General features: G+C 31.6%; 3 protein-coding genes across 3 annotated transcripts; 1 reads left to right on the forward strand and 2 right to left on the reverse strand.

The window, feature by feature from the left end:
- Positions 1-1,043: 1,043 nt before the first annotated feature.
- On the reverse strand, positions 1,044-9,636 carry LOC123712587. Its single transcript, XM_045665768.1, has 10 exons — positions 9,259-9,636; positions 8,315-8,435; positions 7,399-7,587; positions 7,012-7,160; positions 5,572-5,741; positions 5,212-5,327; positions 4,171-4,345; positions 3,415-3,519; positions 2,273-2,384; positions 1,044-1,527 (listed from the first exon to the last, which is right to left on the reverse strand). Exons 1-10 carry the CDS (start codon positions 9,396-9,398, stop codon positions 1,266-1,268), a joined length of 1,539 nt encoding a protein of 512 aa, XP_045521724.1. The 5' UTR covers positions 9,399-9,636; the 3' UTR covers positions 1,044-1,265.
- A 319-nt stretch (positions 9,637-9,955) lies between these two features.
- LOC123712131 (thymidylate synthase) lies at positions 9,956-11,774 on the forward strand. Its single transcript, XM_045665102.1, has 5 exons — positions 9,956-10,320; positions 10,435-10,692; positions 10,772-10,892; positions 10,966-11,191; positions 11,333-11,774. The coding sequence occupies exons 1-5, from the start codon at positions 10,083-10,085 to the stop codon at positions 11,540-11,542; spliced, it is 1,053 nt and encodes a 350-aa protein (XP_045521058.1). The 5' UTR covers positions 9,956-10,082; the 3' UTR covers positions 11,543-11,774.
- Positions 11,775-12,086: 312 nt separating this feature from the next.
- LOC123712132 (protein ILRUN) lies at positions 12,087-13,931 on the reverse strand. The gene is made up of 5 exons (XM_045665103.1): positions 13,519-13,931; positions 13,334-13,447; positions 12,975-13,201; positions 12,608-12,714; positions 12,087-12,214 (listed from the first exon to the last, which is right to left on the reverse strand). Exons 1-5 carry the CDS (start codon positions 13,686-13,688, stop codon positions 12,185-12,187), a joined length of 648 nt encoding a protein of 215 aa, XP_045521059.1. The 5' UTR covers positions 13,689-13,931; the 3' UTR covers positions 12,087-12,184.
- Positions 13,932-14,302: the final 371 nt, after the last annotated feature.

Below are 14,302 nucleotides of genomic sequence, written 5' to 3' on the forward strand. Positions count from 1 at the left end.
TTCACTTATTATTCTGAGCGCGCACATCACAATTTAAAGGTCATAATAGGTATTTTCTTTTTTTAATCAGATATCTTTTTATGATGCCTTGTTTCTGAATAAAAATTCAATATGTATTCGTTGTAACTGAGTTTTCACTTTTTTAAAGGTAAGTTCTAAGTTATTTTAAATATTGTCAAAAGTTGGAAGAAAAGAGGTGACAGAGGAAGCCTACCAGTAACCTGGGAAAGCGAAATAAAAGAGAGCTGGTTTTGAAAATAGTAGCGAAGATGAGAGATGAAAGAATTTGGAGAAGGCCTTAACTACGTCGCGTCGTGTACTAACAATAATAACATTAACCTAATCCTTATTATAGTAATCGAAATAGTCTATCTTTATTAATATTGAACTTATAACAGTTCTCTCTATGATATGTATGCCATAAAATGTTTATATCATACATCATGTTATAACAATATAGCTAATGATTCAAGACCCACTTTTACTATGAAGAAATTGTAATCATTATTATTATCAATGGATGAAGATAAAATTACAAAATATCAGCATAGACTATAAAGTACGAAGATTAGAATATTAATAACAGTTTATTGAAAATAGAAATTAAATTAAATTCCATAGCTTTAGCTAATTTTATATAATGATTCGATTCCAAACAATATTTGTTTCGGTTCGAAAGGCACAGGAACCTGAACACTTACATGCCAAATTTGTAGTATTATTAGGCGTGGGACTTTTGTGGGATAGTGGGACTGCGGAACTTAAAAGTCCCTATTTCAAATATTTATGCTTTTAGGTATTATAAATGAAACAATAAAAACGAATAATAAAATTTATTAAACAAAACAATTCTCAATTAACAATAAATAACACAATTCTTTGTGTTCAAAACAAAATATAACACCTCTTTAAATACACAAAATTGTGTTTAGAACTATTGTAACAACTCTTGCTTTCTCTATCTCTCTTTGACAGAGACAGACAACAACCTTAGCTGTATAATAAACAGCTATATTTAAATAGATATGTTATTGTGTAAATTAAATTTATTTTTAGACGCAACGTGACCAAATTTCATACAAATTATTGTTTCCTAAGTTTCGAAAAGTCATCTTCAAATGGACGAGATTGGAGTGATTTATTGGCGGAAAGGTTCACATCTATACAAAAGCTTTAAAGATTTTCAATTTCGCAACAGCTTTCATTTCACCGATACATGTTAAGATATATGCATCAAGATCCTATAAAATTCTAATAAACCTCACTCAATGTTGTAAATTTCCCGTATATTCCGTATCAGGTAATGCCAGATCTTCGATTCCCCTCCACAATTCATCATTTAGGCCACTTGAGAATATTCTAGCGGGATCCGAAGCAAAGTTATACACGTTGCGTGTGAAATTCGAGTCAGGGTTTTCGTTGTTCAAACGTTCCATTGTTTCCTTCTCGATTTTTTCTAAACGTTCAATGGCTTTGTTTGGATCTGCACCTTTTGGTCTTTCATTGAAGTCTATATCGATTTCAATTCTGAATAAAAATATATACATATTTGTCAAATCACCTATTTAAAATGCTAACATAAAATCAATTTGCCTTTTTAAGTTCTCATATCATTTTCACAACTCTATATCTAACATATTTTCATAAGTACGATTTTAACATGTGTGATATTTGAATTTGAATAAACTGAGTTAGGCCAGTTTTAGTCCGTTTTATTTTAATAGGAGTAAACATTGCAAGTGCGTTGCCGGAAAATTATGTCATTGTATTTGTCTATTATTTATGTATTACTTTAAGCAATTTTTTTACAGTATTTAAAACAGTACCAATTTTGATGAAATCTAGCTAAGAATACGTTTAAAAACAATTGTTTTATCCATTTAGAAACGTGTCTCAGAGCGAATCCACTTCGCAAGCCGAGTCGTGATTATTCCACACAGAGATTGCCCAATTAAGACAAGTATTACATAAAAGATTGAAGAACTGTTCCCCGTCGGATTCCAACTTGAATCTGTGTAGGTGTATTTGTCTTTAATTTTTTCCCGGGCGTCATCGTTTACATAATGGACGACAAAAACATCTAATGATTCACAAATAATAATTTATATTCTCTGTACTTTAACAATACCTTCAATTGTACGGGGAAAAGAATTTTAAATATCGTACATATATAATATATTCAAATTCAGAACTCAGTATTTTGCCATTACTGTAGCCTGTCATTATTTCTTATCAAACTCTCACTCTATAATTATATTTGTATTTGTCTCACCCAGTGTCTTCTTTGAATTTATCCCATAGTTCCGAAGTGAGAGCTCGCGGTATTTCTGCGGCAACAGCGCTATAGGTCACGTCCAGTGTTTGTTCAACAAATATATCGGAATCTGTGTACAAGTCAAATCTGACAAGCATTTGCAAATTTTCTTATTTATTATAAAAGTGAAGATTTAAAGAAAATTTAGAACAAAACAGAATAACCTAGTTGTTAACGACTTCGATGCATTAAATTGATGTTCTATGTTTGTGATTGTGAGACCATAGACAGTTAAAATAGTTTATTATCTTTAGATAGACTACTAAAACTTAGTCTTCTTCGTTTATATAGCATTATTTATTCTATTAACTAGAAACTTTTAAATATAGAATATCAATTATATGAAAAAAAACAATAACAAAATTAGTTTCTATATTTTAAAGTTTACACGGTGACAAGAAATACTCAATTGAGAAATCTGTCTGTTGTAACTGATACAACACAATGGGCTTAGTAAATATGTGATTACGGGTCATATTCATCGTGACATGACATGCACAATCATATTACTTTCTAAATCATAATATTTTTGGTAGAAATTAGTATTGAATGTTGGAGCTAAATAATAAAAATTTGGTACAAAAAGTACATATAAGTAGTAGATTGTGCAAAACATCTTCAATGCAATTCTACTTCTAATTATACTAAAGCCAAATGTTATGTACGTCATCGCAGACACTCTACTAACAAAGATGATATACACAACATAAAATATAATTCATTTAAATAAATCGCCTAGGTCTAGAACAAATATAAACGGACCAATAAATCAACTCGTCTGCACAGTTCGTCAGATAGTAGATTTTTATCGGAACTCTATTGCAAAAAAAAACGTTTAGGAGTTAGGAGAAACTTCCTAACTTTTTTTCAATCCTTGTCTCTATTGGCGACCATTTCCTATTGTTTAGCCGTGTAGGTTGCCTTGGCCGGTTTTAAGAATTCAGAAAAAAATACCGGAATTTACATCACGCGTATTAATTTACACAATAATTATTTCATTCAATCAACTCAAATACAAGAAGAACATATAATGTAAATTTTCTTAGGTACCCGTTTTTATTTTGTTGCAAAAGAGTTTATAATAAATAAATTATATTTACTTGAACTATCGCGGCTTTTTCTCGGTCTTCGTAAAGCCCTTGCTAAATTCCCATAAACTGGTCCACTCGAAGTCAGCTTACTGCCGCTGCAGTGCCACTCATTGTCTAAAAATTTTAGAGCGAATCGTTTTTATCCATAGATCTCTGAGAACTTTGTTTGACTATAATCTAGTTTCTTTGTCTATTATCTATATCCTATATAAAGCAAAAAAATAAAATGACAATTAACAACAAGCATCTTCTTTCGAATGTATGTTTAGTGACACTACAATTAGTACGATGACATCATTTTGAATCGCACTATCAAAATGATTTCGACCGCTGTATAACATATTGACATACAAATTCATTTGGCGTGAATTTCTAAATTCAGTGGGTCACGCCTCTCCAAAAGTGATTTTGTCTCAAGCCCTTATATCCCCTGGGGTAATCTTAACTTAAGTAAGAATACGTAAGTTAGAATTTTCATAATTAAAAAATGGCATAAGTGATTGTAGAACTGCTTAATATATTATATAGATATACAAAATAAATGAAGTTAGAAAAAATCTCACAGAGAAAATTTCACACTAGACGTACTATTATGCATCGGAGCTCGTACTTTCTAATACTTTTTATTCATAATTTAATTAAGTGTGTTCTGTTTCATACCCCTTTTATTAATCAACATTTACGCCCATTACGATATTTTTAAATTAAAAAATATTTGATCATGTTACAGAATAATGATTAATAACTAATATTAAAAGTACATACCTAAAAGTGTGTTAACCACGTGCAATTTGGATGGTGTATTTCGTTCTACTGCTGTCTTTGGTCTTGGTGGGACATTTATTCTCGGCCGAAGACCAACGCATTCTGTTGTCGCTGGTCGTTTACGAGCCGTTGGTTGAATGGGCTCTAGACAGACGACTGGTTCGTATCCTTTAGTCTGTAAATACAAATATGGCTTACTACTGTGTAAGTCCAAAGGAACAAAAACCGAAAGAGCGGGTTTCGCGAGGAATTGCGCCCCGGCTCGCCCATATTGTAAATAAAAATATTACCGATGCAGCCGGGGCGTATTTCGCGACGCGTAGCCTGCCATTCGCGAACTAGTAGATTTAATTAAATGTACATTGTTTTTATGGGAAAAAATGTGGTATAAAAAGTCCCTGGACAATATGGCAAGGGAGTAGTGTTATGAATTAATTAAAAAAAAAAGGATGTATACATTTTGTGTTTCTAAATTGTTCTATTCTTGTTTGACAGTAGTCACTGCCATGCGATGAGCTATCGTTTCACTGTAATTGATCAATAGCATTGAGTCCAATAATATTATTATTATATATATTCATATTATATATATAGTATTATTTTATATTAACACTTTTCATACCACCATGCCAATCAATCGAAACGCACCATGGTGTTAGTTTCTTTTTATATTTTCAAGGGTCCCTTTGGGTTAAGGATCAGGCATGCGATCAGGAAGATCTGGTGTCGAGAAAGTAGGAGTGTTAAATCTCCCAAATAATATCCCATTCCTAAAATGGGATTTTATTTGCTTAGAATCGCCTAGTTGGTATAGCACTAGCTTTTTTGCACAGCTTGTTTTCCTGCGTTGCTTCCCGGAGCACTAAGCCCTACTAGGTCTTTCTAAGGTAAGTAGTTGGAGGATCCGTATAAGGAGATAAGGCATGCCTTAGTTTCTTAAATCTAAAATGTATGAGGCACTGATGGCTGATTACCTACTTGTAAGAAGCCCATATAGAGTAGCGTCACTGAGCGCGTAATATATATATATTAAATACATACCTCATGTGATGGACCAGGTTGTGGATCAGATTGCACATTAGATGGTTTATCTAGTTCAATATCGCTGACGTCAGCATCGGACTCCGAAGAGGCTTCAATAGCCTCATCGATAACACCTATCAATAAATATTTTCTACTTATAACGATATATAATCCTCCCCTCTTAATTAATAATTAAAACTGACTCTTGCGCATTAGATGTATTCATAAGTTAAATGCGCCGGAGTCCCAATAAATTACTACATTTAAAGAAACTTCAAATTGAGATAAAAGTCATAATTATTGGAATTAGGATTATGTCAATCATTAGAAATCGATATTAATCCCCAAAAAGACTATGTCCAGTTAAGGCAAACTTACTATCATCTTGAAGAGGAAAATCATCTAGATGCGTCAGCATTGGCAGAGCTGAGGCCACCAATGTTCGGTACTCCATGAGGTTGGCCAAAGGAGTGCCCCTCAATGTTATATGTCGCAATGCACCACATACGCCCAGAGTCCAAAGGCGACTTGTTTCCTCCAGAGGATTGCTAACAAAATATTAATCAGTTCAAAATTTTATTAGTTTTTTCAAGAAGACAAAACAAGATTTTGCTTGTTCATTTGATACGCAATTTGTATTTGGGTTAGTAAAACATTTTAATCAAACTTTAGTCAATGATATTGCAAATGCCTTTAAATCGCGGGTTCTTTCTCGTAGAGGAGTTACTCTATGGAGACAAACATGAAAGTAACTGAGGGCCTACAGGATGTAATTTCCTTATCGACTCCAAAAACAGCATATAAAAGTAGAAAACTCGCGGACAACCACAGATAATAACTATTTAATTATTGATTAGTAACAAGTGGCATCTAAATTACAAAAACAATTACCGAACAATTACCGGAGTCTAAGACTCTCTATCTCCGGAATCTAAGACTTTGGTGAATGCTTAAGTAATAAAGCCTTATATATCTATTTTTAAGAGTTTTTGAAAATGACTTTAAAGTTTTACAAGTTTTACTGGTTATGAATTAAATTTAGATAATAAGAGTGAGAAACTAAAGCTTTGATTTAATTTAGGTTAAGACTTTCGAAAGCTATACAATCGTTTGTATATTCTAAAGCTTTTCATAAAATAACACTAAAAAGTACTTTAAATATTGCAAAAAAATAATTTACATTATTCGTAGTACGTCTTTATATGGTGTATTCGAGTCATGCTGACTCTTGTGTCACGTGACCAACACATAGTTTTCAAGTCATTTTACTATTATTTAAAAGTTTAGAAGTTTCTTTGTTGGTCTTTCATTGATAGAAAAGAATATTATTAATGAGTGGGCTAAGAGATCCATATGAATATATAAAGTCCTTACATCTGAAATTGACGTTTTGTCGTCACCTCAAATAGTAAGAGGTTTACTACCTTTTGGTTAGAAATTCCAAATTCGATATTTACAGATTTTTACGAGGCATTTGATTTTAGATTATCATTTTTTCGTAACAATTTTACATAAGTTTTAGCAAGGTAAAAAATTCAACTGTCATGAGAGGCAGTCGAAACCGCCTTCAAAGAATTTATTGATTCCAGTCCGAATTATTTTTTTGTAAAGGGATCAATGAACCTAACCTAACCTAAAAGATGGCGAAAGTGCAAAGATAGCAACGGTACATACTTCGATAAATTAAATATATTCTATTTAAAAAACTACTTTTTGTTCTTCCCAAACAAAACGCCAATTTCATATGTAACCTAATATTTTTGAAAGATTCGCTGGGGACGAGATTACTACCAATATTAATAAAACATAAATATTAACTCGGCCAGATTTAGCGTATGCAGCTTCTGTAACACAGCCAAAGGATGAAGATCACGCAATCGATTTCCTGCTGCGTGAAGTTCTCGTAAGGTCCCAAGACCCCATATTCCGTCCAACGATGTAAGCCCACAACGATTGACGCTAAGCACCTGAAATTACTTGTCTCTATACGGATACGGAATGAATGTTTTTAAAAGTAAGAATATTATCAAGTTGATGATCTGCAAGTTGCATCAGCTCAGCCACAGATCATATTACTACTACGACTAGGCCCATTGGTCGGACAACATAAAACAATTACTATCTTGCTAGGAATTAGCCACAACCCTTTCGTTACATATGCCTTCATTGCCACGACATGGAGGCTGGTACACTTTTTTTAATTACCTTTAAATGGATCAGGCCAATACCCAGGTCTCGTAGAGAGGATATTGCACTGCCATCGAGTATCAATTTTCTCAAGTGTGGAGCTAAAACATGAAGACGTCGTAAGCCTACACGCTCGGCCACAACTTTTAACTTTGCTTCGCGGATTCTCAGGACTTCGTCATCAGCTGTCACACCGCTGCTCTGCTTCTAAATTTAAAAAATATATCTTTTCGATATTACTTGTACACATATATATACATATACACATGTGTGTATATATATATGTTCCAAGTCTCAGCGATGTCTGTAAAATATGAACTGAACAACGACCTAAAACACAGTTCTTTTCGTAATTCTATAAAGCTTTTAAGTAAATATACGTATGTGAGGATTTCCAGGTTTCAATAACAAACTTAATAGTCAAATCTATAACAAAGTTAATAATATTTTTTTTTCATTAACAATTTTGATTTTTTATAAGTCTATTGTACTGTGAATATAATGTGTATGAATGTATAACTACATGTTATCTCAGTATCATCCCCAACTCTGCGTAAGGTGTGTTCAGAACTCGGAAGCCAGACCTTTAGATTTTTTTATCACACTAATTCTAAGAATATCTAGAATAATATTTATTGGATATTAAACCTAAAAATATTTCTTATATATCAACTTGTCAGAATTTTACTGGTCTGCCTCTTTTCACCTCAGAGTTAATAGAATTTTACAGAAAGAGACAAAAGACTTATTTAAAAGAGTTCAATTAGATTAATTTGGTTTTTATGAGGGTTAGTGTGAAAATATGTAAAACACAAAGTGTGCGTCGGTACTCTGTATCCGTAGAGCTGCGCTACCTTGGAATTTAAAGTCGGGAGTACCAACCACATTATGTCTTTTCATTTCGATAATTTAAATAAACTACAACGGTACTAACAAGCAATTCAATGAGAGTTAATTCCCGGGGTATAACGATTCGCCTGTAACCCGGCAGGCGTCGCTCCAATTCATCTTGTCCTGGAGGTTGTTCCGGTTCTGGGGGCCGTAATGCCAGGGCCCTGTAATTAGAATATAATATAAAAAATTAAATAAAAGTACTGTAGATACTTAAGTAATTTGTACCAATAGCAACCTATTAGAAACCACTGCCGCCTGGAGTTTTAACACACAATTGAGTGTTAATTGTATATTAAAAGGTTTAATACTTAAATGGAAATATTATGTTTGACTAATAAATTTGTAACACTATAATAAAAACATAAAGTAAAAATTCTCTCATATTTAGAAACAATTAATCAATACCACAACATCCAAAATAAGACAATAAAACGTATAAAAAGTGCCTAATCCGTAATTAAATTAAATATAGTAGAATTTTTTTTATTATACCAGTCTATTTTTAAATTTTGGTATTGCATTTTGTGTACTCTACTACCTACGTTCTTACTAGCATAACAGTCGTCCTAGATAAAAATATATTTAAATATATGATGTATGATTACGTAGGGTATTTTAAGTATCGTTATCATATAATTCGAAATAAACTTGTATATCAAGAAAAAACATGTATATCAAGAAGTATTAGTAATAAAAATGTTATTATAGTTCTGTTTACTTTTAAGCGTATTTTTTTAAACACCTTAAAAAGTTTTGTATAATGTACCGAGTCTAGTTTTTGCCAGTATATTTATGGAAGGCACTTTTAATTATCATGAACACTATTAAGATCTATTAAAGCTGTCATTTTTTTATGATAAACAGATCATAAAATTATTAAATAATGACATAACTAACGGAAGATCATATTAACGGGACGAGTACAAAAGAGTGACATCTAAACCGCGGCCAGTTTATGTTTTACAAAATAATAATATTTAATACCTGAACAGCGGCGTTGCTCGAACGTTATGTGGTTCCGATGAGCTTGCACTAGAAACCTCTGATGGAGATGGCGAGGCAATAACACTTGGTGTTCTTGGTGCTGATCCCAGCTCAACACTGGGTGCTTCATGAAATGGCATAATACTGGAAATCTTTTTTTACCGTCTACTCCATTTAGTTTTCACTGAATACTAATTAATCTCTTATAAAACAATATTTATTGATTATTCTTTAGTACCATAATATCGTTAAAAAGTTTTGAAAACATCATGATTTATGTCGATCTTAGTAACAATATCGTTTCCATGTCAACCTTAAAGAATACATTAACCACTACCCAAAGTCTATTGGTTCTCTAATGGTTTGAGAGTGGACTATAAAACCAGGTATGTCGCAGGAATGCGTATTAAGTTGGAAGTAGGAACTAAAAAATAAACAAAATAGTTATTTTATCTTTTATAGCAAGATGTTTGATTCCTATCTGAAATTATAATATTATATCTGTGGGTCATCATATCAATTCTAATGTTTGCAAAACTTAGTATCATTGATCTATGGTAGTCTGTTCTGTCAAATTTTCTCTTCAGACGTCAATTTTAGGCATAATGCTATTTACCGACTACCGTGCGAGTAACAGTGGTCTTCCTTTTAATAGACTAAAGTATCTAAATCCCAAACAATAACAATAACTAAAAGATAAAATTTATTTAATTACTGTGTATTATTATGTATTATGAAACATAAACATTCATGTTCATGACTAAATCTCATTGCTGTTGAGGATCTCATACGGACTAATATTTATACTATAACCATAATTTGACATGGCTGGATTTTTTATCTGTTTTCACTTTTGGCGCCAAACACCAAAAAAAACGATTACAGGGCAAACGTTGATTGCAGTGTGTTTTAAGTTGTTAAACTTAACAAGATCTATCAAAATGAATCAATTGAGTAATGGTGTGTCTAAAACAAGTAATGGTGTGTCTAAATTAAGTAATGATTGTGGAAATCATGATGAATATCACTACTTAAACTTGGTGAAACAAATTATAGATACAGGTAACTGTCGATTATTCTTGCTAATATTATGAGTATATTAAATACGTGTCTATCCTAGTATTTCTTTTAAAGAATGTACAGAAATGTAATACTGTGATCTTTCGTACTTTATAGGAGATAAGCGTGTCGACAGGACAGGTGTAGGCACTCTATCTATATTTGGAGCAATGCAAAGATATTCCTTAAAACATAATATACTGCCTCTACTTACTACCAAGCGTGTCTTCACGAGAGGGGTGATTGAAGAACTACTTTGGATGATCTCTGGTTCTACAGACAGCAAAAAATTAACACAGAAGAATGTTCATATTTGGGATGCCAATGGGTCTAAAGCTTTCCTTGATAACTTAGGTTTTACAGAACGAGAAGAAGGTTAGTTTTTGTATTAACGAAAATACTTTATGGATACAATTTGTTGCGTTCCTTTCATTAACCCTACATTATGTTGTAGGCGATCTTGGCCCGGTCTATGGCTTTCAATGGAGACACAGTGGTGCCAAATACATAGATTGTACAACTGATTATACTGGACAAGGAATAGATCAATTGCAAAGAGTTATACATACAATAAAGTAATAAACATTATATTTACAAAATAGATGTTATAAATTATCAATTATATATAACAATTAATAAATATTTCAGAAACAAACCAGCAGACAGAAGAATATTAATGTGTTCCTGGAACCCAACTGATCTTGATAAAATGGCATTACCGCCTTGCCATTGTCTTGCTCAGTTTCATGTTGCTAATGGTAGACTCTCCTGCCTATTGTATCAAAGGAGTGCAGATATGGGACTTGGTGTACCTTTTAATATTGCCAGTTATGCCATTTTAACTCATATGATAGCTCACATAACTGGTCTTGAGGTAAGTGCTACAATTTCAAAAATGTTTATACTTGCTGCACAATGCTTCAAAAAAATCAATTCCTTCTGTGGATCTTGTATATCTTATAGTTTTATAGTGAGTTTTTTTTTTGTTATCTGACTTAAATCAAAATCATTTCAGGCAGGAGAATTTGTTCATACTACAGGTGATACTCATGTGTACCTCAATCACATAGAACCTCTTAAAAAACAATTAGAAAGACACCCTAAGCCATTTCCAACTTTAGAATTTACCAGAAAAATTGAATCAATAGATGATTTCAAATATGAAGATTTTATAATTAAGGGTTATGAACCACATCCTAAGATTGAAATGGACATGGCAGTATAGAATTTTACCTTTTATGGACATCATTATCATATATTTAATATAGTTTCCTGCTTTGGTAAGACAACATTTATACAGGAATGACCATTACCATATTTAGTCCTTAAATAAGTTTAATTATGAAATTAAAAGTAAAAAAAAATCATAATAAGTAATGGTGACTAAATTGTGTGATGCTTACTAAAACATACCAAATTTGTATTTTAGCCAGTATTTTAGCATAAGATTATGAATCAAATAATAATTGTATAAAAATCAAATCATTGTTTTATTAAAATAAAAACCCTATTATAAGATACTAAAACACCAAAAATATATTTCTAATTCTTAAATAAAAATGTTGAAAATTTTTATGAATTAAAATATAAAAATTATTTTTGTGTAATATCATGATAGACTAATATTGTGATACCTTATAATCTAGACAACATTCTTAATATAGGTACTTACTATTTGTACATTCATTGGATTTTACATTTCTTACTTTATTGTAATTTTAATTAGCAATATGCTAATGTGAGGAGCCAATTCAAAAAAAAGTTTTAAAAATTATTCAAAAACTATATATGGGCTTTTTATAAAATTTCCACAACTCAACCAATTGTATGGCAAATATATTAAGAGAACAAAAAAGCATTCAAATTATCAACACATCTGATCATCTGGTGGAGATGCCTGAAAAAAAAAATTAGCAGGTTAGCCAGCCATTGTCTACCTCCTATTTGAGACACTTTCTTATCCAATTAAAGTACCACATTTTTCATATAACAAATATATGTTTAAGAAAAAAAAACACTTTTTTAACTTATAAGTTTGTAATAATACATAGCTTCAAACCATTCAAAAAGCGTTTTCTTTAAATGTATAAAAGTTATGTTAATAAAAGACAAATATATATGTGCCCGAATAAACCACATGCTTGTCCAACTTAGATGTAGAGAATCCCTAGCATTGTATATTAGACACTATAATTATTGTCAGCTAGTTAAGAGAGATTGTGAGAGTGTAAGGTTTAGTACTATATAAAATTTAAGGAACTAGAAACTGAATTTAATTATTTTTGTTCACCTGTGATTGTTCTTCTAGCCTACTACTAGGTATTGGCAGTGCAGCTAATTGTTCTGCTAGTGCCATGGTTTCCTCAGATTCTACCTTAATTATTGCCCATAGTGGATCTGAAACAATATATTCTGAATAATGGTAATAAAGGCCTATACACTCTTAATCCTATAGTTAATTTATTAAAAACAATGTTGTTTACTGTTAAATATCTTCTTCTGGTGTATGTGTAGGTTTTTTAACATGAATATAATTTTACAAAAAATTCATATACAATAATTGTAGGTAGGTTTATTATAATTATTTGTAGTTTTTTTTAATAGCAATTTCTTTAAATGAAGTAAGACATGGTAAATAGAAGATAATTTTAAATTACCTCCTATTTGTTCTCCTTTATCAGAAACCAAATGGAAATAGCCCCTGTATGTGCCAGGTGTACTAGGTGCCACTAACTTCATAGTAACTGTTGTACTGTGCCCTGGGAGCAATGGTGGCACATACAAGGATGTTGCTCCTAATGGATCACCACCAGCCTGTATCAACCTACAACTTCCTGGCCAACCTTCTGTCCCTGTATTTGCAATACTCCAACTTTGTTCAAAACTGCAACAATATTAATATTTCAAGATTTTCTTTTTGCCTTTACCAAATAGCTAATATTAAAATGTGTTTTGTCAGTTTTACCAATATCTTATGTAAATATTATATTGTATTAACTGTAATGAATTGTTTTACCTCGTTCCTGGACTAACTGCTGATTCCTGTGTTTGAGCAGCTTTTAAAGACATTGATGGAAGTTTTGGTGGTAAATTATAATCTAAATAACAACATATTGCAGCCTGTAAGTTCCTGTAATTAAGATTTTTTATTATTAATATTGTCTGATGTATTTTAATGAATGCCCAGTGAAATTGTATTACCAATTACTCATGTCTAGGAAAAAGCTTGCTGTATTATAATTTAAACTAGGCCCCAAAAGCCTTTGCATTTGGCTTATAAGCTCATCCCTATCAGTAGTATTCATACAACTAAATTGCAAGAGAAGATTTTGATCTATTTCCCCAGTAACAGCTGAACCGTCCACATCCATTGTTGTAAGTTATTGCACCACTACGTCTCAAGACTACACTTTTGACATTCCTTTGTTTATATTAGTCAGCTGACAAAATAATTGTAAATACACATCAACTAAATATAAAGAATTACTGAGCACGACACTTTTGAGCTCTTAATCTAATTGAAACGCATATTTATATTCCAATAATTCAAAGTTTTTAAGAACATTGGATTCACTATCCGAATTTCAGAAAAATAAAAACTTCAAGATTTTCATAGCGCAATATTCCACAGAGGTAAGATCCACTCGGCACAGATCAATAAATTTTTGGAATTAAAAAAAAACATAACATTTTAAATCTTCTTTTAAGATCAGCGTGTAAAGGATAATTTTAGGGGAAATATTACCGACACTTACATAAAAAAATTACTTATTTACTTAAAACAAGATCCTATCCTAACAGATGACCCTAAATTGACAAGATAAAAAAATATATACACATATCAATCAAGAAATTAATTAGAAGGTACAAAATACGATATCTTTGCAATATTACAGAAAAAGAGCCATACAAATATTAATTGCATATCTGTGCGATTATGGTAATTATACAATTACTAAAATTGTTTATCTCTGACTCTGATATT

This window comes from Pieris brassicae, chromosome 7, assembly GCF_905147105.1.
Source record: "Pieris brassicae chromosome 7, ilPieBrab1.1, whole genome shotgun sequence".
Classification (NCBI taxonomy): domain Eukaryota; kingdom Metazoa; phylum Arthropoda; class Insecta; order Lepidoptera; family Pieridae; genus Pieris; species Pieris brassicae.

Bases quoted from the DNA above. Each gene is read 5' to 3' on its own strand.
- LOC123712587 (XM_045665768.1), bottom strand. From the start codon at position 9,398: ATGCCATTTCATGAAGCACCCAGTGTTGAGCTGGGATCAGCACCAAGA. The intron at 8,436-9,258 runs GTATTAAATATT...TTCTAATTACAG, and splicing joins CGAGCAACGCCGCTGTTCAG to GGCCCTGGCATTACGGCCCC. The intron at 5,328-5,571 runs GTAAGTTTGCCT...ATTTATTGATAG, and splicing joins TTTTCCTCTTCAAGATGATA to GTGTTATCGATGAGGCTATT.
- LOC123712131 (XM_045665102.1), top strand. From the start codon at position 10,083: ATGGCTGGATTTTTTATCTGTTTTCACTTTTGGCGCCAAACACCAAAA. The intron at 10,693-10,771 runs GTTAGTTTTTGT...ATTATGTTGTAG, and splicing joins TTTTACAGAACGAGAAGAAG to GCGATCTTGGCCCGGTCTAT. The intron at 11,192-11,332 runs GTAAGTGCTACA...AAATCATTTCAG, and splicing joins CTCACATAACTGGTCTTGAG to GCAGGAGAATTTGTTCATAC.
- LOC123712132 (XM_045665103.1), bottom strand. From the start codon at position 13,688: ATGGATGTGGACGGTTCAGCTGTTACTGGGGAAATAGATCAAAATCTT. The intron at 13,448-13,518 runs GTAATACAATTT...TCTTAATTACAG, and splicing joins TTCCTAGACATGAGTAATTG to GAACTTACAGGCTGCAATAT. The intron at 13,202-13,333 runs GTAAAACAATTC...ATATTGTTGCAG, and splicing joins GCAGTTAGTCCAGGAACGAG to TTTTGAACAAAGTTGGAGTA.